This window comes from Phacochoerus africanus, chromosome 3, assembly GCF_016906955.1.
Source record: "Phacochoerus africanus isolate WHEZ1 chromosome 3, ROS_Pafr_v1, whole genome shotgun sequence".
In the NCBI taxonomy this organism is placed as follows: domain Eukaryota; kingdom Metazoa; phylum Chordata; class Mammalia; order Artiodactyla; family Suidae; genus Phacochoerus; species Phacochoerus africanus.
In genome coordinates, this window is record NC_062546.1 from 34,653,991 (window position 1) to 34,679,018 (window position 25,028).

The window sequence follows — 25,028 nt, forward strand, 5'->3', positions numbered from 1 at the left end:
ATTACTGCCTTATCATTGCTGTTTAAATAAATGGTATTTGATAAGCTAAATTTAGAATATTTTGGCAGACTATTCTCGTACAGTGGCCCATACCAGAAGCAGCCTGATGTTACACACTTGGAAGGACTAACCCCATGTTTATGCACCCAGCTGCAGGGGTGGGTGCTGTCCTGGGAGAGGGGGGCTGCTAGGATGGACCCTCATTCCATGTTAGGTAAAGCCTCAGGCTGGATAAATCTAAAACAACAGAGTGGCTCTCGTATGTATATTTCTGGCATGCTCTTTTGAAATCTAGTCTGAGAATTATTTCTAAAAGTGTTTGTTGTAGCAATTAACAACAAACATTAAAAAATATATGTAACCAAAGGTATATCACTTGTAAATATCTATATTCATTCCATAATGTCGTTTTTCAACATTAGGGAAATCACTTTAATAACTAGTCACGGGGTCAGGATAAATGAATAGTCACTCTCGTTCAGTCTTTGCCCAAACATTACCTGTTTATTTCTTCAGTGCATACTAAGTGTCAGGCACTATTTTAGGTATTGGAAGTAGAAGGGTAAGCACAATGGAAGAGAGACTTGCCTTCTAGAACCTGTATTCTTATGAATTCTGGTGAGTGTGAGGAATTAAATATGCAACCTGTGCTTTCCCCACTCTGCTCACTGACTTATTTCTGAAAGACCTCATCTGAAAGTTCTGGTCACAAGCGATCTTCCAGTTGGGGACGAACGTACTCTTTCACGAGTGCCGTGAGCAGAGGGTGTGTGACGGAAGAGGAAAATCAGAACGTGAAAGCAGGGGCCCAGGCAATGCTGCAGGTATGTGGCCTGCCCCAGATTGGGGGGGGGGGGGCGGTGTGTTCCAGAGGGAGTCAGTTTGAACATTGTGTTTATTGGTGGTAACATCATATAAAGGATAGTCATGTTTTTTGCTGTCCATCCATACACAGCTCTTAAAATCTCATCCTAAGTTTTTGTCTTGATTGCCCACCTTCAATGGAAAGATTTTTTTTCTAGTCAAAGGAGACATCTGAACTGGTTGCAGTTTTGTTTGTTTGTCTTTTGCTTTTTAGGGCCGCACCTGCAGCATATGGAAGTTCTTAGGCTAGGGGCTGAATCAGAGCTGCAGCTGCCAGCCTACACCACAGCTCACGGCAACATCGGGTCCTTAACCCACTGAGTGAAGCCAGGGATTGAACCCCCATCCTCATAGATACTAGTTGGGTTTGTTACCACTGAGCCATGATGGGAACTCCTGGTTGCAGTTTTTTGAGAGGAATTGTTATAAAGTGAATGGGAAATGACAGAAATTTAAATCTTAAAAGTATCTTTCTGAACACATATGTGTAGTGGGTTACCTGGATTCCTATTTGTAAGATAAATTTAGTGATTATATAATCTCATAATACTCATCTTAAAGATTGCCTGTGTCAATGAAGAATGATTAATGCTGTAATTTTTAGATATTTGCCAAAATGAATCTATGAATTAAACCAATACCACTTGGGAACATTAGAAAGAGCAGCTTTGGCTTTTTACTTAATCTCCCCAGACCTCAGGATTTGATTTCAAAAATGTGGATTGGGAGATTACCTCTTGGGTCCCATCCAGTTTGAAGGTTGTTAAAGTATAAGTGAAAACATGGGGTCCCTCTCTTTCCCCTGCTTCCTGGGCCCCGCCCTCCAGCCCACATCCACATTCAGCTTTGTCCAGCTAGGCTCCCATACAGAGGCCAGTGTGGGGCCAGGGGAAGGCATGAGCCTGGTCTGCTTGTTACCCAGTTTTCAGCGATGCTATCTTTCTGTCATCTGTTTCTTGGTAGGATTCCTTATCATGGGATCCTTTTTGTTTTAAAGTTAATTAGCAGTTTGATATGCTATAACTAATGAATTTCCTCATTTTTCATTGAAAATTGGCAACTAATTTGAAATTTACTTAAAAAAAATGACAGTCTTAATTGTGTAGCTTCAAAATAGTCTGGTGCTGCTCATAAATGTTACTTGTTGGCCCACGAGCCCGATGCTCGCAGGCATCCCTGCCCTGCCCCCTCTGCCCAGCACATTTCCAGGTTGCTGTGGTAACCCACGGCCATTGCATTGCCTTGAGGTTACAATTGCCTATTATTTCTCTGATTTTAGGTGAGGTATTTGTTTTCCGGAAGTTACGTCCACTTGGATGAGCCGAGAAAAACATTTTCTGCTTAACTGTAGCTCTACAGGTTTTAGAAATATTTAGTTTGGATTTAAATACCTGTTTTCGTTCTTATTGTATCCAGTACCTTGGTCCTTTACTTAGTTAAGTAGGAGAAAGTGGCCAAATGGAGCTTTAATAAGATAGTACTGTTCAGTCGTTGCTTTTGACAAGTGCAATTCATATATATTAATTTTGTTGATTTATTTTTATCTTAACCAATACTAACATGGTAATAAATACTCATGGAGTTTTGATTTTTTTTAAATAAAATGAAAGAAGTATAATGTATGAAGAATTCTCATTTTTACTTGGGAATATGCAGAAGTTTAAAATTCAATGAAGAGGCCACATATATTGAATTATAAGGATCTGCATTGGGAGTTCCCGTCATGGCTCAGTGGTTAACGAATCTGACTAGGAACCATGAGGTTGAGGGTTCGATCCCTGGCTTTACTCAGTGGGTTAAGGATCCAGCGTTGCCGTGAGCTGTGGTATAGGTCGCAGACGCGGCTCGGATCTGGCGTTGCTGTGGCTCTGGCGTAGGCCGGCGGCTACAGCTCTGATTGGACCCCTAGCCTGGGAACCTCCATATGCCACAGGAGCAGTCCCAGAAAAGGCAAAAAGACAAAAAAAAAAAGAAAAAGAAAAAGATCTGCATTGCGGTGTATCATCTATGGCATACTTTTAAAAAGTCACTAAAACTGCTATAGTTTGTTAGTCAAAAAGTTCTGTGTTCTTTTTTCTTACTTGAAGGCTAGTGAGTTCTTCACAATTGCTGTTATCTATTATCACCTACTATAGCGTTTATTTTGTGATTCTTCATAGAAAATTGGGAGATAATGCCTTTTTAATCTTGCATAAAATAATCTTAGAGTCTGTCAGCATTTTGGTTTGTCCACTTGACTTGAGTATGCTCACTTTTTTCGTTTTTTAAAGTTTTACTGATGTATACTTGATTTACAATGTTGCGATAATTTCTGCTGTACAGTAAATGAGTCAGTTATACACATACACACACAAGTATATTCATTTTAATTTCTCACTTTATGCATCTCCTCTGAGATGCTGTATTAGTGGATTTCATCCACAAGTGAGTTAACTGTGTCAGATCCCAGATCCAGTGTTTGTGCTGTTGAACAGAAAGGGGACCGAGGAGGTCTGGGGCTCTAGAAAGATGGAGAAGATCCATCCTCGTCACCAGCTCAGAATAACTGACTTGAGGGGTCATTTAGCATCAGAAGCGTTAACACGTGTTATGTCGCAGTAGCGCCCCCAAGTGGTCACCCACTTATAGGGCAGCCTGGTTCCAGGCCTCTCGTAGTTTCCTACGGAAATTCCCTTGATGGGAGAGAACAGGGAACTTGCATCCCAAAGGTTCCAGGCAGAGTGTAGAGTAGCCACCTGATCATCTATGTTTTTTTTGAAATCTTCCCGCCCCCCAAGAATTCCCGTAGGCTTTGTATTCTGTGCCTCATGTCTTTCGCACATTGAAAACACATGCACCTAGAAGAGGGCTGTGTTGTTCATGTACCCGGGCCTGTTTCCTGGTGATGGGTGGCTGGCCGCCTCCCTATCAGCGAGGCCCGCAGGTCAGCAGAGCTGAAGGCTCAGCAAGAATCGCATAGTTCTTTAGCCACCGCCTGACCGCAGCTCCCCTTCTCCTTCCCGCCTGTAAGGATCCTCACGCAGAGACCATGGTCCCATTTTACCTTTTTAGAACATTTTTTTGAGGGGATGTAAAAAGAAATCTTCAGGAGCCTTTCTGATTCATACATTCCCAAAGCTACAATATTACTGTGTAAAATGTGTAATAGCATTGTTTTTCCCTAGAACAGGTCTTTAAGGGATCCAAAGGGGTGAACTAGAAAAAAATTTGAGTATGTGTTGGTACCACTCGCCTTCCTGACACAATTCAAAGGGGATTTTCTGCAGTATGGAATTGATATCATTCTCTTTAAGCAAAACTTGTTCAGGTTTATCTAATTGTATTTTCTCATGTAAAATTTGTTGATTTTAAGGTATTTTTGACAAATGCTGCAAACGTCTTTTTGCTGGAACCCTGTGCTGAAGTTCCCATGCTCTTAAAAGAGCAAGTTGATGCTTGTAAAGCTGTTTTGATTATTTTTAGGCGCATGATAATGGAGCTTACAATGAATAAAAAGACATGGTGAGTTTATTTGAATTAATTAGTATTGTAAAGCAGATGTTCCTGTTTTTCAGCATAATCATTAAAATGTTAAAGCCTTCATTTGTTGAATAGCTTTACAGAGTTAACAATAAGATGATAATCAGTCTTTTGTAATAGTTTCTGTGAATTATGAAGGTAGGTATCCAGTACTTTGATAGTTCATTTATGTTCATTATTGGTTTTTAAAAAGCTCTTAAGTTAAAAGTAAGCAGTCATATTACTTAATAGTAGATTTTTCCATTTTAAACTGTCATCGAACAGTTTTGTGGAAAGTAATTGGTGTCGTTTAGTCTCATTAAGCCCAGGAGGGTTGGTTAATTGTTCCAAAGGACTTCAAACTGATTTTATTGCTTTAAACTTGAAGTTTTAAATTCATTTTGGAAAAGCAATTACTTTAAGTGATTGTCCAACTGCAGTCGAAAATATAGTGGCATCGTTAAAATGTGCTTATATGTAGAGTTTTCCTTTTCGTCATTCCTTTTTGTTTGGTATTTGTGTGTGTATAATATCCCAGAGGTAAGCAGTGCATTAGACTTCCCCTCGTGGGTGTCTGCGTTCTCCCAGCTCGTGGGGCTCAGAGTCCTCTGCTCAGCCCAGAGCCTCGGAGCCCCTCCTCATTCCTTCCTCTTCCTGCACCAGTGGGGAAGGCAGCCCTTCACTTCTGCTTCTCTCGTCCGGCCCTCGCATGGTCTCCCTGCCTGCCTGGCCGTGGTCAGCACCCTCCGTATCCTCAGACACTGAGGCCGTTTGTGGGTGGTGCCTGTGGCTCCTGCACCCTGGAAATGCTGGGGACCCTTGTTACCACCCCTGAGCTTGGGGTGCTATGGGTGGGAGTCTGCCCTTTGTGGAACCATGGGATGAGGCAGGACTGAGCCAGCGGGGCCTCCCAGGCTTCATGCCCAGTCCTTTTTCTTTCCTAGATGAGGGGAGAGTGGGCCCAGAGGAAGCCGGCCAGGCAGAAAGTTCACGAATGCAGGAGCCCCATCAACATGTTCATTCTAAGTGCCAATTCTGATGCCATCTTCCCAGGCGTTTAAACTTAGCCGGGGTTGGTTTGTTAAGAAGCAGTTGTTGAAGCCGGCAGCATTCCAGGGATAAACAGCATTCCAGGGATAAGCTTCAGCAAAGTTACCTGCTGTGTCAGAGATGTCGAAAGTAATGAGAGAGGCTGGATGCCTCCAACTGAAATATCAGCTCCTCAGAACGGTCGTATCAAGTATTTTTGAATTCGTTTGCTTTGAAAACTCCATGAATTCTATATACCAGTATTTTGGGTTTTTTCCCTTTGGTCTTTTTAGGGCCATATGGCATATGGAGATTCCTAGGCTAGGGTCTAATCGGAGCTGTAGCCGCTGGCCTACACCACAGCCACAGCAACACCACATCCGAGCCACATCTGCAACCTACACTATAGCTCATGGCAACGCCGGATCCTTAACTCACTGAGCAAGGCCAGGGATCAAACCCATAACCTCGTGGTTCCTAGTCAGATTTGTTTCCACTGTGCCATGACAGGAACTCCATATTTTGGTATTTTTGATTATCTTCTTTTTTGGTGAAAAATACTAGGAAATAAAATTAAACAATTTTTCTTTGTTCTCTCATAATGCGGAGGTTTCCAGGTAAAAGTATAAAAAATTAAATTTCAGGACTAGATGAAAATACCAAAAAAAAAAAAAAGGAAAGAAAGAAAAGAAGAAAAAAAGGAGCACACAAATGGGCATGTGATCTGTTTCCTTGGCAGAGGCTCTTGGTATGGAAGGACCAGGCAGCCTCCGAGTCCCCCGCCCCTTCTTTCATCCAACGAATAACTAGTGAGCGTCTCCCATGAGGACAGAAGGTGAACTCAACAGACATAGGTCTGAGAGACATAGGAGCCCAGACGCTGTGTCAGGTAGTACTGGGTGCCGAGAGCAGTGGAGCTGGGGAGGGGGCATGGTGTGGAGGGTGGGCCTCCTCTCTGAGCTGAGCCCTGAGGGAGGAGCGTCACCCCCAGGATGGAGGAGGGACCCCAAGTAACGAGCCCGGTGTGTTCAGTGTGATGGGGCAGATGTGGGGTGTGTGGGGTGGGGGAGGGCAGGGGGCAGGCAGCCAGCACCAGGGCCTCAGGGGCTGCAGGAAGGCCCGGCCACCTCTGCGTGTGCTCGAGAGTGTGACACAGTCCACTTTCCGTTTCCGAAAGATCTCTGGCTGCCATGTGGAGAAGAGGCAGTGCCTGGAGCTCAGAGCCTGTGACTGTAGATGATGTGTCGGCTTAGGCCAGACAGTGGCTTAAATGACTGAGAGGTGCTGAGAGGTAGCCCTGAAGGAGGGGACCGCTGGTGTGTGGATGAGCAGGTGTATGAGAGATGGGAGAGTGTAAAGGATAAAGATGCAAGCAGAGCCCCCCTGCCATCCTGTGTCCCCACCCCCAAGCCGCTCCACCCCAAGGCAGGACCCCTTTCAGAGGAGGGGCCAGGAGTCAGAACTTCACCGAACACAGGGGAACAAGCAGGTGTCAGAACTGTTAGCAGAGATTTTTCCAACCCGGAGGTAGTTCTCCACCCCATCCTCTTCCAGAAGACTGCGCGGGAATGCCGTGGTTCCCAAGCTTTCAGAGGTTCAGAAGTTAGATCTGCCTTGTGTCCATGTCAGGCTTTGCCTCTGTCAAGGCTGCAGTTTTGATAGCAGTTCCCATGACCAAGGTCTTATTTGAAAGTTTCTGCGTTTCTTGTTGTCACATTTGCCGGATGGCTGCGCTTTTCTTAAGCATCACGTGATGTGCACAGGCCACAGTGGCCCTGAGGCCCTTCCCTCCACCGGTGACAGAGCCCTGGGGACTCTGGACTTGGTGGGCCACTGGCTGTCCCCAGCCCTGCACCATTTCTCTCCTCCTCCTCCTCAAAGTCACTGGCCACTCCAGGCATGTGTGTCTGGATCCCTTGACCCCATCGCTTTCCTCCCAGGCTCGCAGGATCCATGAGCAGTAGGCAGGGTGGCGGGGGGAGACTCTGGCATGAAGTCAAATGGGGTCAGCCTTGGGGAGGGCCGGAGGCCCCAGAGGAGTGTGATGAGGTCCAGCACCACGTTAAGAGAAAACACCGTCCCACATGCAGAAATACGAGCGAGGTACACAGCGACAGGGATTTAGGGGTCTCCGTGTCCAACCTGGACCAGTCCAATGCTCGATTTGATCCCTGACAAGCCAGCCCAAGGAGGAAGTTATAAGGATGAACAAGTGGCTGGTGCACAGGACCTCGAAGAAGTTAAGTAGTTTAAAGGGACGGGGCGATTTCTCCCAGAGAAATCATAGGCCTCCCTTGTACAAAAGATAACGTGTTCTCCGTTTGCACAGCCTCTGGGGAAGAGGTGAAGAAAGTCACTGAGTTGTAAGAAAGCAAAACGCCTCTGCCCAGGCCAAAGAGCTTAGCACCAGTAGCATAACTAGCGGCATTAGTTCTCCCTCTAATGTCTCATATGCTTCTGAGATCTTTTACTTAGAAACTACCTCCTCCTCTGAGGAGCGCTGGGACACGGACCTTGTGGCCACAGTTCTCAGGGGCCCTGTGTGCAGAGTCAGGACCTTCCAGGCACAGAGCTCCGTGCCCCAGGTGTCCAGTGGCGACCTCTGCCAGCTCTCTGACCTGTGGGAGTGCGGCAGGCTTGGCCCGCCGTGCTGCTGACCGCAGACCTCCCCAGGATGGGGACCAGAAAGTCCACGTCCTTTTCCATCACGCACAGAGATGGAGAGGACCCCCCCCCGCCCCCGGGGTTAAGTAAGATACCAGATGTGAACACTGACAAGAGCTGCGGGAGTTCAGACAGGCACCGCTCTTCCCCGCCTGCCTTCACGTGGCTGGCGAGGTGAACTCAGCCTCGCCTCCCGTCTTGCAGGGGGAGAGGGGCCAGCCGGAATGAGGCCTGTGTTGTCCTGTCGGTTGTTGAGGGCACGGGAGGCATGTTTTTAGAACTGTGGTGGCCATAAGGTAGCTTATTTTGCTAAGTATGGTATTCATTATGTAATTGGCATTCACATACTTTGGAGTAATGTGATGATCCGTTTTGCTGCCTTCTTAAGAGAATTTCTTGTACCTATAAATGAAAGTGCGGTGGAGATGTGATTACTAACTCGAGCTTTGTTTTGGGCGGCCCAGGGAACAGATGCTGCAGATACTACTCAGGATAACAGAAGCCGTCATGCAGAAGCCAAAGGATAAACAAGTGAAGGACTTGTTTGCCCAGAGCTTGGCAGGCTTGCTATTTAGGGTAAGTCTTTTTTATTAAAACACTTACAGATGCAAGAAATGAATCGGATTTTGCAGCAAATTCGTTTTAATCATTGAGAGCTTCCAGAGTAAAATTAGACCAATTTAAAAAAATTTATAGGCATTTGATTAGAAAATGTCCTCCACTTTGCCTTGAAGGTTGTAATCTCTTCTCTACAGTTAGTGCTGGGCTGCTTTTCTGCCTTCCCACCTTTCTGCCATCTCCTTGCTCTTGTGATCTGCTTAAGATTGTTAGAAATCAGGAAGAGGACAAGAGCTGATGGCTGTGGTGTAGAGCCAGGTGGATTTGAAGAGGTGAAAGCTGGGCAGAGCGTGGGAATGGAATAGGGCGGGAAAGATTCAGCCTAGAGATACAAACGTGAGGCCATTGGTGAGCGATGGTGTTTGAAGCCGCAGGACTGGGTGGTATCTCAGGAGAGAAGAGGGCCACCTGTGTGTTGGGGTGGCGGGGCGGGGCTGGGGGGAGAAGCAACTACAGGTACTGAGGAGGGGTGGCCAGTGAGCCGGGAGGGAAACCAGAGCCCCTGTGTCTGGGATGCCTGGAGAGCTAAGAGAACGGCCAGTCTCCTTACTCAGCAGCTTTGATGAGATGTATGTGGCTGAGAATGTGCTGGGGAACGAGGCCCACCTGGAGTGGACAGAGGAAATGAGAGCTGGGCAGAGGTGGGGGTCCCAACTGTAGTCAAGGCTCTGCAGAGGGACTGCAGAGGAAGGGGGTGGGGCAGCATCTGGGGCTGGCGGGGGTGTGGAGAGCAGGGTTTGTGGGTGGTGGGTGGGTGGGAAAGGATGCTTGCGCACCTGAGAGTGGTCCAGGGAGAGCAGGATCCTGGACCAGGTCAGGAGCCACTGGCCTCGGGCGGGAGCAGAAAGTGGAGGAGACAGCTGTGCTTCTTACGTTTATTTCATGGTGAGAGGGGTCCAGCACGCGAGTCTCTGAGTCACCCTGAGGGGGAGAGAGGAGAAGGCAGGTGATGAGCTGGACTCCTGGGAAGGAGTTTCAAGGGTCTTGGAGGCTGCTCCTGTTGCAGCAGGACTCCAGAAAGCACTGGCACTTTGGGGATGCATTGTATTAATGAAGCATTTCTGACAGAGAACAGTGTGGAGGGACTCTGGGAAAATGGGACGTTCTGTCCAGTACAGGCCTCGGTCTGATGGACGGGCCTTGAGTAACGTGATGGGAGAACATAGGGTGGACCTCAGGCTGGGCGTGACCCTGCAGCAGAGAGGTGGCTCCCCTCCTCGGGACCTGGAAGGTGGTTCTGGAGGTTATGTGTTAAAGAGCTGACCCAGAATACAGGGCAGCTCTGTAGGTGAACGTCACAGCAAGAGAAATCAGTCCTTCAAATGAAGTTGAATATTCCCATTGTAATACAAAATACCCAACTGTTCGTATGAATTTTTTAATAATTTAGTGACTAAATGATCTTGATTGACTTGATGAAAAACATATGCAAGGCTGTAGAAATAATTGACATGTACTCAGTTGCCTCCTTATAGCATGATCACCTTTTACCCTGCTGTGTGTCACGGAATCAGAGCAAGAACTTGTCATTCATTGAAGCAAGAATCTATTGTGGAGTTGTGTCTTTTATTTGTTTGGTTTTGGTTTTGGAGGGAATGCTCATTAATGAAGAAATCTTGTCGGATCTTCCTGGAAGATTAGTTTTGAGCCCATGACGATGAATGATTTTTGATACAAGGACATCGTTTTATTTTGACAGTGGCTCAGTGGGTCAAGAGGAATGCTTGAGTTAATGAAGAACTCACCATAAAATAGCAGAGAGGAGAGGTGCTTTGTGGAGGCAGACTGGGCTCTGACCCCAGCGCTGAGCCTTCCTGGCTGTGTGGCCTAGAGGAAGTCACTTGGTCTTTCTTTCTTTCTTTCTTTTTTTTTTTTTTTTTTCTGTCTTTTTCTAGGGCTGAACCTTCGGTGTATGGAGATTCCGAGGCTAGGGATTGAATTGGAGCTGTAGCTGCTGGCCTACGCCAGAGCCACAGCAACGCGGGATCCGAGCTGCATCTGCAACCTACACCACAGCTCACAGCAATACCGGATCCTTAACCCACTGAGTGGGGCCAGGAATTGAACCCACAACTTCATGGTTCCTAGTTGGATTTATTAACCACCGAGCCAGATGGGACCTCCCACTTGGTCTTTCTGAGACTCATCCCTCACCTCCCACAGTCAGGGCGGGGCTCCTTCCTGCCTTTCGGGGCTGTCACAGGAATCACCGGGGACCTCCCAAGTCCTTTTGTGAGACCCCAGAAGGAGGAAAATGGGAAAGGTTGGGGCAGATCCGCCAAGCAGTCCCATCCCGCGACGAAAGTGTGCCATCTGACCATTATTCGTGTGGTGGCAGAGTCTGTCCACACTTGCCAGATGCTTGGCTTTTACAATTTTGAACTAGGAACCTATGAAAGGGGACAGGGAATTTTGGGTTACCTTTATCCTTTGATCTTTTTCTAAGTTTTCCTTTAGTGTTTTTTTCCTCTGTCAGGAGATAACTCAGGCTGACAAATTTTCTTCAAGCCGTAGTTGAGTTTTACTTAGTTTTAAATACTTACAAAGTAATGTGCTTGCAGAAATCATGCTTTAATATATACTTAATATCTGCTTTATGATATACAGTGCTGCGCATGGCCTCCTGCTTGAAGCTGTGAGGTTTATCTGGAAGCCTGGACTTTGGTCTTTTGCTGGTAACATGAGCCAGTACCTTAAAATTATATATTCCTTCAGGAGCGGTGGAGAGACATAGGCAGTGTGGTTGGTTAGGAAACTTTGTGAGAAAGGGGGTGATTTCCCAGTGAAGGGGGTTTTTTATGCCCTCATGTGCCAGAATGTACTTGATAAAACATGAATTGCAGTGCCGAAGGATGAAGCTGAGAATGATCTTACTCAGCTTTTTATCTTTAGCGAGAAATATGGCTCCTGAAAAGCCACATAAATTGTTCAGGTCACAAACCAGGTCAGTGACAGAACTGAGCCCCCCCCCCCCGCCCCCCGCCCCCCGCTTCCTCTTAGGGTGGGGGTGCCTGTGAGGAGGGTGCCCTGGCTTCGTGTCCAAGGTGCCCTCACCTCTGCCCAGCTGTGAGTGAGGACGTTGTGTGGTGTTGACGACGTGCATGTGTGGGGTTTGCAGAGGTGAACCTTAGAAGCTGCACAACCCACGTTCAGCCCAGCCTGCTCTGCTGCTTCCTGACATTTCTGTCTGCACCCTGGGCAGCCCTACATGTGCATCCTCCAGGCAACTGTCCTGTGGCAAAATCATAAAAAGAATTTGGTTTCTTCCACTGAGATCTCTCCAGTCCCTCCAGCCGGCCTCTCCTGTCCTAATTTAAAATAATAATATTATTAATAATTATTATTGTCTGATGATTAGTAATAAAGGGAGGCCAGTGCAGGACGCCCAGCGTGGCTGCCTTACCACACCCACTCATCCGCTTTTAAACCCGAGACCAGAGCCATGACCACATGTGAGGCTGAGTCCTGTTACTTTGCCAGTCTCTGCTTTCGCCTCTTACTCTGTATGATTATGTTTTTGATCCACGGTTTATTAATTTTACTGCGTAAATGCACTTTAGGTAGTGACCTTAAACTCATTTTGAAAACAGGAGTGTGAAAATGAATAAGCAGATGCTGGCATTTTAGTCATAATAAAAACGTGTAAATCAGGTGTTCATAACAATAAATGAACAGTGATTTTAATTTTTCCCTTTGCATTGTCCTTAATTTTTGAAAAATTCATTCATCTTAGAATCAGATTTTAAATGTGAATGTTTAGAACCCTGTTTTCAACATGCTCAACTGTTTTAGCTCAACCTGAACTTTTTTTTTTTTTTTTGCTTTGTTTTTAGGGCCACACACGTGGCATATGAAGGTTCCCAGGCTAGGGGGTCGAATCAGAGCTATAGCCGCCGGCCTGCACCACAGCCCCAGCAAAGCCAGATCTGTGTCGCATCAGCGATGGCCCGCTGAGCGAGGCCAGGGATCGAACCTGCAACCTCATGGTTCCTAGTTGGATTCATTTCTGCTGTGCCACAACGGGAACTCCAACAACCTTAACATTTTTTACTTCTTCAAAAAGTATAGTTAACATGAATCAAAACCAAGAACAGGTACAGTACATAAGGGTCCCTTTACATATGAATTTTTCAGGTGGTCAAAGCAGGCCTGCCTGGTTAGAGACTGTCTTCTTCTACTCACAGTTTTCCTAGGTCTGTGTTAGAAAAATCTCTTTTAATGAAAAAGCAGTCTACGGCCATGCTACCCTGAACCCACCTAATCTCACCTAATTAAAGAAAGCAGATTCATGCTTCCCCCATGGGCGGTACCACTCCCCACAGCAGTGGGAGCCTCTTGCATCTGGATCGGGCAGAGAGATGTGCACCTGGGCATCTCAACCAGTATCTTTAGCTCTGATGACAGAGCAGCCTGTTGTGCAGACTCTGGATAGAAAGAGCCCTCTGCTGAGGTTAGGAAAAGCACTAGGGGCTTATCTAGATGGACTTGGCACTTCTTTCATACTTTGCCTTGAATTTTAAAGGCTGTGGAATAGTTTGACAGAGATGAGGAGCTGTATAGCTTCCAGGTAAGGAATTATCCCAGAATGTACCCATCACTGCCACGTAGGGTTGCCCAGGTGAGCAGCTGCCGTGCTGTGGACTGTGGGAGTGGGGAGACGTGGCTAGACTCTTATGGAAAGGAGCTCTGATGGGGAGACACAGGGAACGTGGGGCCCGGAGGCTGGGGCGAGGGCAGTCAGGGACCCCCTGGGAGGAAGCTGGCCTGAGGAGTGGGTGGGGGTTCAGGAGGTGAAACGGGGGAAGAGAGGAGGAGAGGGTGTGTGCAGAGGCCGACCAGAGGGCCTGGAGGGATCTTAGTGGAGGAAACCAAATTCCTCTGACGACTTTGCCGCATGACAGGCGCCTGCAGGACGTGCACAGGGAGCTGCCCCAGAGCAGACCGAAAGCTCAGGAGGCAGCAGAGAGGGCTGGGCTGCAGGTGGACTCTGAACCAAGGGCGACTGGGGCCGTGAGGGTAGGGATTAGAACCCAGGCAGAAGGTGGGGGCAGAGGAATTACGGTGGAGTGAGTGTGGACCAACTGGAACTTTTGTTTTAAGATAAGGAAGAATCGGCACTTGTTTAAATGCTGATGGCAAGAGCTGGGGACGCAGGAGGGGTAGAAGAGCGGGGTGAGGTGGGGCTAACAGAAGCCCAGAGGCTGAGGGGGGCACAGACCAGGGCTGGAGCAGGTGCCCCCTCGGCAGGGCCTGCAGGGGAGAAGGAGGAGGTGTAGTGGGCGGAGGGCGATGGACTCTGTTCTCTCCGAAGTCTGCTCAAGGTCAGGCAGGAGTTGGTGGGGTTGGAGGTCAGCTTAGGAGAGGGGGCTTGTAGTGGCCAATGCTGAGGGTGAGGAAGGGGCTGTCCCAGGAGACAGAGTCTTCTCCCCCGTTCCGGCCACGACCAGCCACAGAACCCCAGGGTCATCTGCCATCAGTATCTTTGTTCGTGATGATAACTAATTTCACCGTAGCTCAAACCCTGATTTTGAGCTGGTCAAATGAATTTTGAGAAGTTAACACAGTATCTCAAAGCACCTTTTATTTTAAAATTCGTTTTACCAATGGTAATTTTAAATAGCTTGTTAAAGACACGCTTCTTCCAGGTGCAGATGATTGAATTCTGCTGTCGATTGGTTGTTTTTAGACGCTCATGGTGGCCTGGATCCGAGCAAACCTCTGCGTGCCCATTTCCCGGGAGCTGTGGGATGACTTTCTGGGCGTGCTGTCCTCCCGCACGGAGTGGGAGGAGCTCATAAACGAGTGGGCCAGCATCATGGACTCCTTGACGGCAGTGCTCGCCAGGACCGTGTACGGGGTCGAGATGACCAACCTGCCCCTGGACAAATTAAGTGAACAAAAAGAGAAGAAGCAGCGAGGCAAAGGTACCCTCTCCGATGGGGTGGCCCTGTGTCCGAGGCTGGGGAGGCACGTGTATTAAATGCTGGAAAACACAGTCACTTGAAGCAGCCACACGGACAGTGTCTTTGTAATGATGCTTTCGATGGTGTCTCCTGGTGCCCCATCACCTTCTTTTTTTTTTTTTGTAATGAATTTTATTTTTTCCATTATAGCTGGTTTACAGTGTTCTGCTTATTTTTTACTGTACGGCACAGTGACCTAGTCACACAGACATGTATACATTCTATTTTCTCACATTATCCCCTGCTCCGTCATAAGCGACTAGACATAGTTCCCAGTGCTATACAGCAGGATCTCATTGCTTATCCATTCCAAAGGCAATAGTTTGCATCTATTAACCCCAAATTCCAGTCCACCCTACTCCCTCCTCCTGCCCCTTGGCAACTGCAAGTCTGTTCCCCAAGTCCATGAGTTTCTTTTCTGTGGAAAGGTTCATTTGTGCCGTATATTAGATTCTACATCTAAGTGATACCATATGGTTTATGTCTTCTGTCACCTTCTTGAGAATGGACACCTGAGGAAGGCAGGAGGAGGAGGACAGTGGTCATTGTGTATTGGGAGCAGCACGGGTAACAAGTTAACCTCTCTGCACCTTCGTGCAGCCTGTGAAACAGACACCTCTCCCCACATCAGAGTCCACGGTCACGGGCTCACTCAGAGTCACACAGCTAGGCATCCATAAAGCCGGAAGTCAAAGCCAGGCAGGTCCAACCCCAGGTCCCTCTCTGGCAAAGGTGGGGAAGTTCCAAACGATGCACGTGGAGCCATGTGGCTTTGTTGTGTTTCTGGGTGAAAATTGTTTTGAGACCTAGAGTCAGATCAATGTGGGAAACGTCAGCGCTGGTTTCTCTTGGGGATGACGGTATGGCCTCCTGTCTTCATTATTGGTTTTAAGGCCTTGACATGGTTCTTGGATTGATTCCCTGTCCTCCAGCTTATCCTGTAAAGATTTTCAGGCCTCTTATAGAAGTACATATAATACAACAGATAAAACACGTAAGGGGACTGAGACAAAATGAGCAGGGGTGGGGCTACAAGCGTGGATAAAATGCCAGGGAACCTCTGTGCTGCTGGCGAGGCAGGAAGGGATGACCACAGATTAGACTTTGATTGTCACAGATCACAGGGAGTCATGGAGCCCAGAAGGTGTAAACAATCCTCTTCTTTAGCCTTTCCTGGTCCGAGGACCGGACAAGAATTTTCCCTTTGAAGACTCACAAAGGGTCTGTCACTTGCTGTTGTAGATGCAGCCTGGACAAGGTCTGGGCATAGGCAGCTTTGCTGTGTGACAAGTCACCCCAAATATAGGGGCGTAAAATAACACCACTTATTCAGATCACGATTTTCTGGGTTGGCAGTTGGGGTTGGATTCCCTTGGGTGGTTCTGCTGGATTCGCAGCTGCATTTGCCATCAGCTCGGCTGTGACGTGCTCAGGGAGGCAGCTCTGCTAGGGCTTGGCTGGCTGTTGGCTGCAGCCAAGGTGGATGATGGGGCCATATGCCTTCATCACCCAGCAGGCTAGCTCAGGCTGTTCACCTGAGGGCACAGGGTTCCAGGACTGGTAGGAGGGCAGGCCCCGATGTTTAAATGCATTTCAGATCCTTGCTTGCTCAGATTTGCTACCAGAGTAAGTCACGTGCTGAAGCTCGGAGTCAATGTGGGAGAGTTTGATAGAGAGTGTGGATGTGGGGAGGTGTGAACCAATGACAAAGATTAATTAACCACAGAGACATGTAATTAACATGACTGAGTCCTAGGATGTCTTCACTGCAGTCTGTGCATGGCTTGCCAAGGCACCAGGTAGTAAAAGCAAGTTAGTGAGAAGCCAAAATCAAGCAGTTGGAGTACGTGGCTTTCCAGTGGAGTTGTTTAATCCCAGTTCAGACTGTCTAATGCAGCCATGTTCTCACATGCTTTAGCAGAAGATGAAGCTGTACAGAGCCCCTTCCTAAAAACAAGATACCGAACTAGAGATTTGGGGTTGAAGTAGGATGCAGGGAGTCTGTAGCCTGAGCCCTGGGCCTCTGTGGTATCCTCTGTAGCAGCTCTCAGGGACTCTGTTAAACCCAAAGCCTGGGAGGATCAAGATGCTACCAGCCAAGAGCTCGCCTCCTAAGAGGCTGTGGTTCTCAGCCCAGAAGAGTCTGCCTGACTAAGGTGCCTTTCAGGATGAAGGGGAGTGGCTGAGACAGAAAGTGAGGACCTTCTCAAACTTAGCACATTCCCTGCCTCCTGAAATTCTCATAGTCCACCCTCCCCTTCAGCCTGCCACATATTCTCTTCCCTCTTACTGTGCGGACACAGATTCATGGAGAGAGCTAGGTTTGTCTTATGACGGCAAACAACTTCAAAAATGCTGCTTTTGCAAAGATGCAGAGCAAGTTTAATTATTTGATTAATGGCCCTGGCAAATATTTCTGACCCATTTATTATATCGCCTGATTCTAAAAACAGATCAAAATATTCATTATAGAACACTTGCTTATATAAGCACTAGATTTGTGGAAACAAGGTACCCTCTCAGAAAAATCTGGGTGTGAAAATGAGCCACAGGTCACAGCCCCTGCACCACATCATACATGTGCGGAGGACCTGGAAATGTTCCACCAGCCACATCACGCGTGTGCAGAAACCTCAAAGTGTCCCACTAGCCACATCATACATGTATGGAGACCTCGTAGTATCTCATTCTCTTTTCTTCTGTATTTCTTTTGATCCTTGACCATTCATTTGAACTATTTGCCCAAAGCAGTACAAGAGGAGAGAAGATGAGTCAAGAGCTGCAGTATTTTGCTGTTTTGGAGCTTTGCTTAAAAGGGGATTTTTATTGTTTATAGAATTCTGTTAACCTTGCTCATTTGACTATAACTAGAGTTTATGGGCGTACGTTTCTTGTGGGGATTTGTGGAGAGGCTAGCATTTATGGGATGGAATACTGTTCTAAGATCAGGACCTCTCACTTCCTGGTTTATAAAAGCAGTTTTTGGAGTGTCCTGGGAACAGTGGTTTAACTTTGATATTATTCTTTTTTTTTTTTGTCTTTTTGCTATTTCTTGGGCCGCTCCCGTGGCATATGGAGGTTCCCAGGCCAGGGGTCCAATCGGAGCTGTAGCTGCCAGCCTACGCCAGAGCCACAGCAACGCAGGATCCGAGCCGTGTCTGCAACCTACACCACAGCTCACGGCAACGCCGGATCGTTAACCCACTGAGCAAGGGCAGGGACTGAACCCGCAACCTCATGGTTCCTAGTCGGATTCATTAACCATTGCGCCACGACGGGAACTCCTTTGATATTATTCTTATATTGAGAAAGATTTATTAATATTTTTGTGTATTGGAATGAGGACTGAGAAGATGTGATGATTTCCATGAGACCGTGGACGATGCTCAAGAAATACCTTGGCAACGTGAATTTTCAGACTACTGACAAATGAATAACTTCCTAAATTGCAGTATAAGGAAATGGTGCCTAAGTTACTGCTTGTACATAATTTTGTGTATGAAATGTGCAGAGTCGCACAGGCCCTGACATAAATAATGATGAGTTTGGCCTTTGGGTTGTTTTTCCCGTCTCACAGGCTGTGTTCCAGATTCTCAGAAAGGAACCACCGTGGGGAGATCCTTTTCCCTGAGCTGGCGGAGCCACCCCGAAATGACCGAGCCCATGCGCTTTCGGAGCGCCACCACGTCCGGGGCCCCGGGAGTGGAGAAGGCGAGAAACATCGTCCGCCAGAAAGCAACCGGTAAGCTACGTTTGTCTGTGTCTCAAAGGGATGGATTGATGGGAATAAAATGTTCTAAAAGTTGTTAAATTCCACTCAGAACTTAAACACTAGGCCTTTTCAACTTTCTGTCTGATTACTTTCCAAATCACAGTGTTTGATATTTATTTCTAATCCTTCATTGTGAAAAAGGAGGGTTTTTTGTTTGTTTTGCTTTTTAGGGCCACACCTTCAGCATATGGAAGTTCCCAGGCCAAGGGTCGAATTGGAGCTACAGCTGCCAACTTACACCACAGCCGTAGCAACGCAGGATTCGAGCCGGGTCTGTGACCTACACCACAGCTCATGGCAGTTCTGGATCCTTAACCCGCTAAGTGAGGCCAGGGATCGAACCCACATCCCCATGGATCCTAGTTGGGTTCCTTAACCACTGAGCCATGAGGGGAACTCCTAGAAGTTGAGATGTTAACATTGAACCAGGTATTTGTGCAAAAGAGAGAAAAGAGATATTTTGTTTGAACTTTGAGGATTAGATCCTAGTGGTCACATAACTGGCAGCATTATTGTCGTTGAACAATGTTAATCTCGAGAGAGTGTGGAAATGTATCCCAGAAAGAAAAGGAGAATAACGCCTCCGTTTTCAGAACCAGGGGGAGATACTGACGTTTTTGCTTCTTGAGAAAATTGAGCTTTGTGTGTCTGTGGATGTTGGCCTTCCAGCCTGTTAGAATTACCAAGAACTTAACCAGGAATCTCTAGTTAGTCAAACTGTTGCTATACTTTTCTCTTAAAAAGAGAACCCTGTAGCATATATAATAAGAACACATGAAACTCCCTTCCCCTCCTAGTGAATTTGAAGCTGTAACTTAAGTTTAAAACAAATTTATCTCAGGTTCCTGTAGTTTTTTGCATCATTAATACCATGCACTTGTAATTGATAATCCAGCGTTTTGACAACTGAAAGTCACAGCATCCTCTGGTTGTAAATCAAAGATTCATTTACACTCAGCGTATTTTCCAGTGCTTAGCAAAGGCTTACTCCAGACACCTTAGAATCCTGTTGCAGCTTTTATGAAAATGTATTCCGCCCTAACCCCAACTGCCGCATTGTTTTCACGGTGATGTTTGTTGGTAATTATCACCTTATTTACATTCTCCCCTCGATCTTCCTGCTTCCTTCCTTCTCTCCCTGAGAAGAGACCCAATTCCTGGTAACAGGCAGCTTTGTTGGAGGCACTTTCACTGATTTGCTTTCTCATCCCAACTCCTAAAAACTCCTTTTCCTCCATCCCTGGATCCTTAAAGCAAAGGGATCAGAACAGAAGTTTGTAACAGGTGGCATCATGCCTGAGCTCCCCAGACTCCCTGCAGTCCCTTACAGGCTTGAATTACAGTGATGGTGAAAGTGTTCATTCAAAGCTCTTTTTAAACTTTATTCTCATATTAACAAGCAGCCATGTTTCATATGCCATTACTTGGCTAAACCACAGCCATAGTAGAGATTGCACCTCAATTTTTCAACAGGTGTTTTAGACCAAAGCCCTGATGAGGGCACTGGTGTGTTTTTGAAAATCCTCTGTGCGTTTTGGCCAGTGCAGTTCTCTTATCAGTGTTCTGAGGTACCTGAAAAGCTGTTCAAAAATAAGAGCTTTGACGAAATCATGCAAAGGTACTTGTGTAGTATGTCAGTATGTCACTTCAAAACCACAGATCTGGCCTTCATAGATTTAATTAAATTAAAAATACATGGAACCATAACCTTTAAAAGATAATGAAGATGAGAACTGTTGAGTTGGACAGATCTGTTATCTTCATGTTTTTTATACATTTGTATGTCTTATTTTGTTTTTAAAATTATAAAATGTTAATGACTCCTTTGTTGCCTCTGAAAGCAGTGGTTATCGCAGGTTTGATTATATCATGCTGTCTTACAAAATGTGTAATTTTTGTATGTCGATTACATATTAGAGGTTTTTCTCAATTCTATTATTCGACCTATTTTTAGTCTTCTGATAGGCCCAGAATATTTTCATGGTGGATTTTTCGTTGTGGTTATGTAGAGGCCACCTTTTAAAGAAGGAACAGCAGCTCATGACATTAGATTTTGCACTGTTAGCATTATTACTTTTATTAGGGAAGACCCATTTGACTTTTTTTCTTCATCCCAGTAAGAGAACAATTTAAGGTTATTATAATTTGCCCCATAGACGACTCTTAGACCGAGAAACTATCAGTGATTGTGGTGAGAGGGAAATCTAAAATTGGCAATGGTGGCGTAGGGAAGTGACAATTAATTTAACAGAGAAAGCACTAGTTTGCACCTTAAAAGGATTGGCGGGAATTACAGAATTATAAAGTACAGCATCAATTCCTGAATGTGAACGATGCTGAAACTTTAGATCTCGAAAATGAATGGTTAAAAGCCAGTCGGTTAATTTCCACAAAATCATCTGTTATTATCTTTAAAATATCTAGGGATCAATTTTGGAAAAATGCACAATTATAACTGGTTTTACTGGTGGTGGTTGCATGTATATGAAGCCTCGTCTCCCCTGTGTCCATCCATTTCCTCAGCGGTTTTGACCAGCAGGGTAGAGACAACTTAAGAACATCACGAAGTTGATGCTAAGGAATTGTGGGTTTAATAAGCCTGAAATGTGATTTAAAAAGATGGGTTTTGTGGCAACTGCTACCTTTTCTCCAAATATCTGATCCTTTCAGTTTCAAACAACTCAACTTTTACGTTTTCTTGAGCTTTTCGGCTTATGAATACATTCCTCTCTCAGTGAACCCATTTTGGAATTGCCGAGGATTTATAAAACAATTTTTTTTTGTCTTTTTGTTGTTGTTGTTGTTGTTGTTGCTATTTCTTGGGCCGCTCCAGCGGCATATGGAGGTTCCCAGGCTAGGGGTCTAATTGGAGCTGCAGCCACCAGCCTACGCCAGAGCCACAGCAACGTGGGATCTGAGCCGCGTCTGCAACCTACACCACAGCTCACGGCAACGCCATATCCTTAACCCACTGAGCAAGGGCAGGGACCGAACCCGCAACCTCATGGTTCCTAGTCGGATTCGTTAACCACTGCGCCACGACGGGAACTCCCTATAAAACAATTTTTGGCTAGGTTTTTCCTTCCTTCACCATGGTCTTTTCATTTGGGCCCTTTAGGAAGAGAAAACCGGCTATAATGTCTGCCTGGGTAAACAAACACCCCTAAAGCGAACCTGACCCAGGGCAGAAAAGGGGGAAAGGCTCAGCCTAGACAGGCTTCCTAGAAAGCAGCCCCGGGGGTTGGCCAGCGGTCCTCCTTCCGCCATCAGGAGGACTCACCGTTGGCCGGATTTAGACTCTCATGAAATGCTGTGCCCTGCACTGACCACCTTTAACGATTCGAAGGGAGCCCCGAAAGATAGCGACAGTGGGAAGGAAGTGAAGGCCCTGCCTCTGCTCTGACGCCATCTCGCTTTCTCTCTCCTGGAAGCTAAGCGGAGCCAGTCTATCGGCAACTGTGCCCGCCTCCCCGAGGCCTTGCCCGCCACTAAAAGCGTCCCGCTCCTCCTCCACAGCGTGAGCGCCCTCCTCCCGGGTCTCTCTCACTCCTCTAGCTCTCACAGGCTGCCAGGTACTGTACTGCTGTCTCCCGTGTCCCCCGATGTCCCCCAGTGTCCCTGGGCTTTCCCGCTCACCCCTGGGCCCTGATCCCCCCCTATCACGCATGCGTGCCCGGACACCACCCTTGGCCTTTATTTTCAGTGAATGGTCATTGTTTTTAATGCAGTTGGACGCTTAGTGGCTATGAGCTAGTGAAGCAGAATTTCTGTAAGACCATTAGCTGAGAAGGATAGAGGATTGTTTGGCCCAGGGTTTTGAAGAGGGGAAAACAGTGATGCCTTTATACAGAGCCTGTAGAACAGAAGGGAAACCTCATAAAATTCTGTGGAAGTTCTGAGCATGCCAGTGTTAGGGTGTTTGCTGTGCCTCCCCCAAAGAAATAACCTGGAAAAATCATGCAGATTGCAGACTAGCCCTCCTTGGACTTAATAAATCACGTATAAGGTAGTGATCAGTTCATGTAGATTCATACTGATTACTGAGATTTGATTAAAAAAAAAAAACCCAACCCCAAACCAAGGATTAAAAAGTGCCCCTTTTCAAAACAAAGAGATGTTATTCCCGGGTTTCAGCGGGTTGAAATTGAGTTTGGCTAGATGTCTCCATGCGGTACACTTTCTGGTCTGTTAAGACACCACAGCACCAGCAGTAACTTTGCCGTGGACCCCTCAACAAAAGAATTCATTTTGCTTTGCTCTGAAAGATTCGATCAATGTCTACTTATTTTTTCATTGATCCTAAGATGAACTGAATCTTCTTACTAAGGAGGGAAATATTTTCATGTTCTTATTTTCAGAAGGGCGGCACTGCAGAGTAGTGTTTATTTAATATTGGAAATCGCTTAACTGTGGCTTTGAGCAGCCCTGAATCATGTCATACTGTGGTTTAGCAAAGCCAAATTAGCTTAATTCCCCTCATGAGGATGTGAAGTATCATATGTAATTGGTAGACTGTGAAGGACGACTAAAGACTGTGTATTTTAGAAAGCTCTTTTTCTCTGATAAATACCCAAGATGAAAAATAGTAAGAATGGGACATGGGAGGAGGGCCAGCAGTCAGCTAAATTACTGCAGGAGATTGCTTGTTAATTTGGTTTTCAAAAAAAAAAAAAAAAAAACTACCACCTAGAGAGGATTAATAAAGTATTTAAGACAGTTTTGCTTTTTCTTTGGCTAATGTACACCCATGAGAAACTTCTCTTCATAGTGAAAAAGGTTTTCCCTTTTTCATAACCCATTTTCCCCCACGTTGTTTACGTTTTTTATTAGTTTGTCCAGAATATGTTCTCACAAGAAATCTCTCCTTGTTATTCGTCTCATTTTGGAAACTTTTTCTCATCCAGTATTGTATTTTAGTTTACTCAGAGTCCTGATTCCCATACATAGGTACACAGTCTACAAGGAGTCGAATGTGATTTAGAGTCGAGGTTCTCAGCCGGAGACCTCCTGCTTCCCAGGGGGCGTTGGGCACTGTTGGGAAACCCCGGTGGTCGTCACGGACGGTAGTGCCTCTGGCACTCAGGGCACGGATGCTGCTGCACATCCCACCATGGACAGGACAGCCACCACCACAGAGAACCGTCTGGTCCAAAACACCAATAGTGCTGATCGGGGAGGGACGGATTTAGAGTGAAATGAAGCAGGGAGGGCTTGGTCTGGGCCTTCCTGCCTTTGCTGTCCTCATTCCTGGTCTTACAGCACAAAGGGAAAAGGAACTAGTGGTGTAGTGACCTCGAGGACAGGCGGCTACTGTTTCATTTGAAAACCACAGTCGCAAGCGTCTCCCTAGTCGGTGCCATTTCTTCTATCCTGTTAAAGCGATCCACTGTCCCGATTCCGAGCCTGGGCCCAGAGCGATGCCTGTCGCTCCTCAGTCTGAGATGGAACATTCTCCACGTGGCGCACAAGTTGTGTGGTTGTCAGGACTGAGCATGGGCTCCAGTTTAAATCCTGGTGTTGGCGTGTGTTGCTAACCCATGGCTCAATAGCGATGTGGTGGGCACACATCCATGTGGGCGTGACCCACGCCCTATTAATGTTGACCCTCTGGGCTCACCGTCTTTCTTATAGAAGTGAAATGATTGCTAATTTTCTTTTCATGTAAGTTAACATTTCTTGTTTTTGTTCCTTATCTATATGAGTATTCAACCCACCAAAATTGTTTTAATAATATAAACAATAGAGAATTACTTACCTTCACCCACTGTGGCATCTTATTCTGATCCCTGTGGGACTCTTTTTGGTGGCAACAGAATTTTGGGAAAGTCACCACCACTTGTATCCTGTTCATTAGGATGAGTAGCTGCATAAACAAACACATGGGAGGTGGAATTGACAGTTTCCATGGTTTCCTTTTCTATCCTTTGTGCACAGAATTCTTTCCAGCTGTTTGCAATTTTAACTGCTCTTATGTTGGGACATTTATCAATCTGTGGCACTTACAGGCCATGCAGATGGTAGGTTTTCTTTTTCTTTGGGGAATATTGTAATAGTAGTAATGAGAGGACCAGTGATCTTCCCTCATTCCAAAAGCGGCTTCTTGGGACCCAACTGAGAGTCTCCTGAGCTGCTTCTGCATCTGGTTCTCTGGCTCCCAGGGAGCACCAGGTTGTCAGGACTGCTCGTGGTCAGTGTCTGGGCTGATTCACCTTTGGACCTTGTGGGAAACGCCAAGATACTGAGTTGATTTACATCGCTTGTGTGTTTTAGAGGGTCAGATTGGTATTGTGCACAGTGCTTTAAAAGTTAGGAAACTACACTGTTAGTTTTGCCTATGCAACCTTGTGTGATTAGTAAATGGAACACAGAATCTTGGTGAGTGAAGAAAGAGTCTCAGTGTTTAATAGGATGGAGTCAGGAAGCCTTCGATTAGAGAGTGAGTGAAATTTCTTTGAAAAGTAGTCTGGCGTCTGGAATAATAAAAGTTTCTCAAGAGTTTACATACTTAATGTAATCATCCTGATTCTTCTCTCCATGGGGAAAAATGAAATTACTCCTTATTCATTTTTCTGGTGGTTTGAATGGAGCTTTAGAAAACGATGATTTAGTACTGCTATTGT

General features: G+C 46.2%; 1 protein-coding gene across 5 annotated transcripts in view; it reads left to right on the plus strand.

Moving 5' to 3' along the window:
- Positions 1-25,028, plus strand: part of RALGAPA2 (Ral GTPase activating protein catalytic subunit alpha 2) — a 271,866-nt gene that overhangs the window by 72,742 nt on the left and 174,096 nt on the right. For all 5 annotated transcript variants that reach the window (XR_007133912.1, XR_007133913.1, XR_007133914.1 and 2 more), the window contains 5 exons: positions 687-824; positions 4,217-4,365; positions 8,520-8,631; positions 14,360-14,597; positions 18,214-18,378. Coding sequence is in view for 2 of the 5 variants with exons in the window: in XM_047771595.1 (XP_047627551.1) it covers positions 687-824; positions 4,217-4,365; positions 8,520-8,631; positions 14,360-14,597; positions 18,214-18,378 (802 nt within the window). In the remaining 3 variants the exon portion in view is untranslated. The remainder of the gene's footprint in view (positions 1-686; positions 825-4,216; positions 4,366-8,519; positions 8,632-14,359; positions 14,598-18,213; positions 18,379-25,028) is intronic.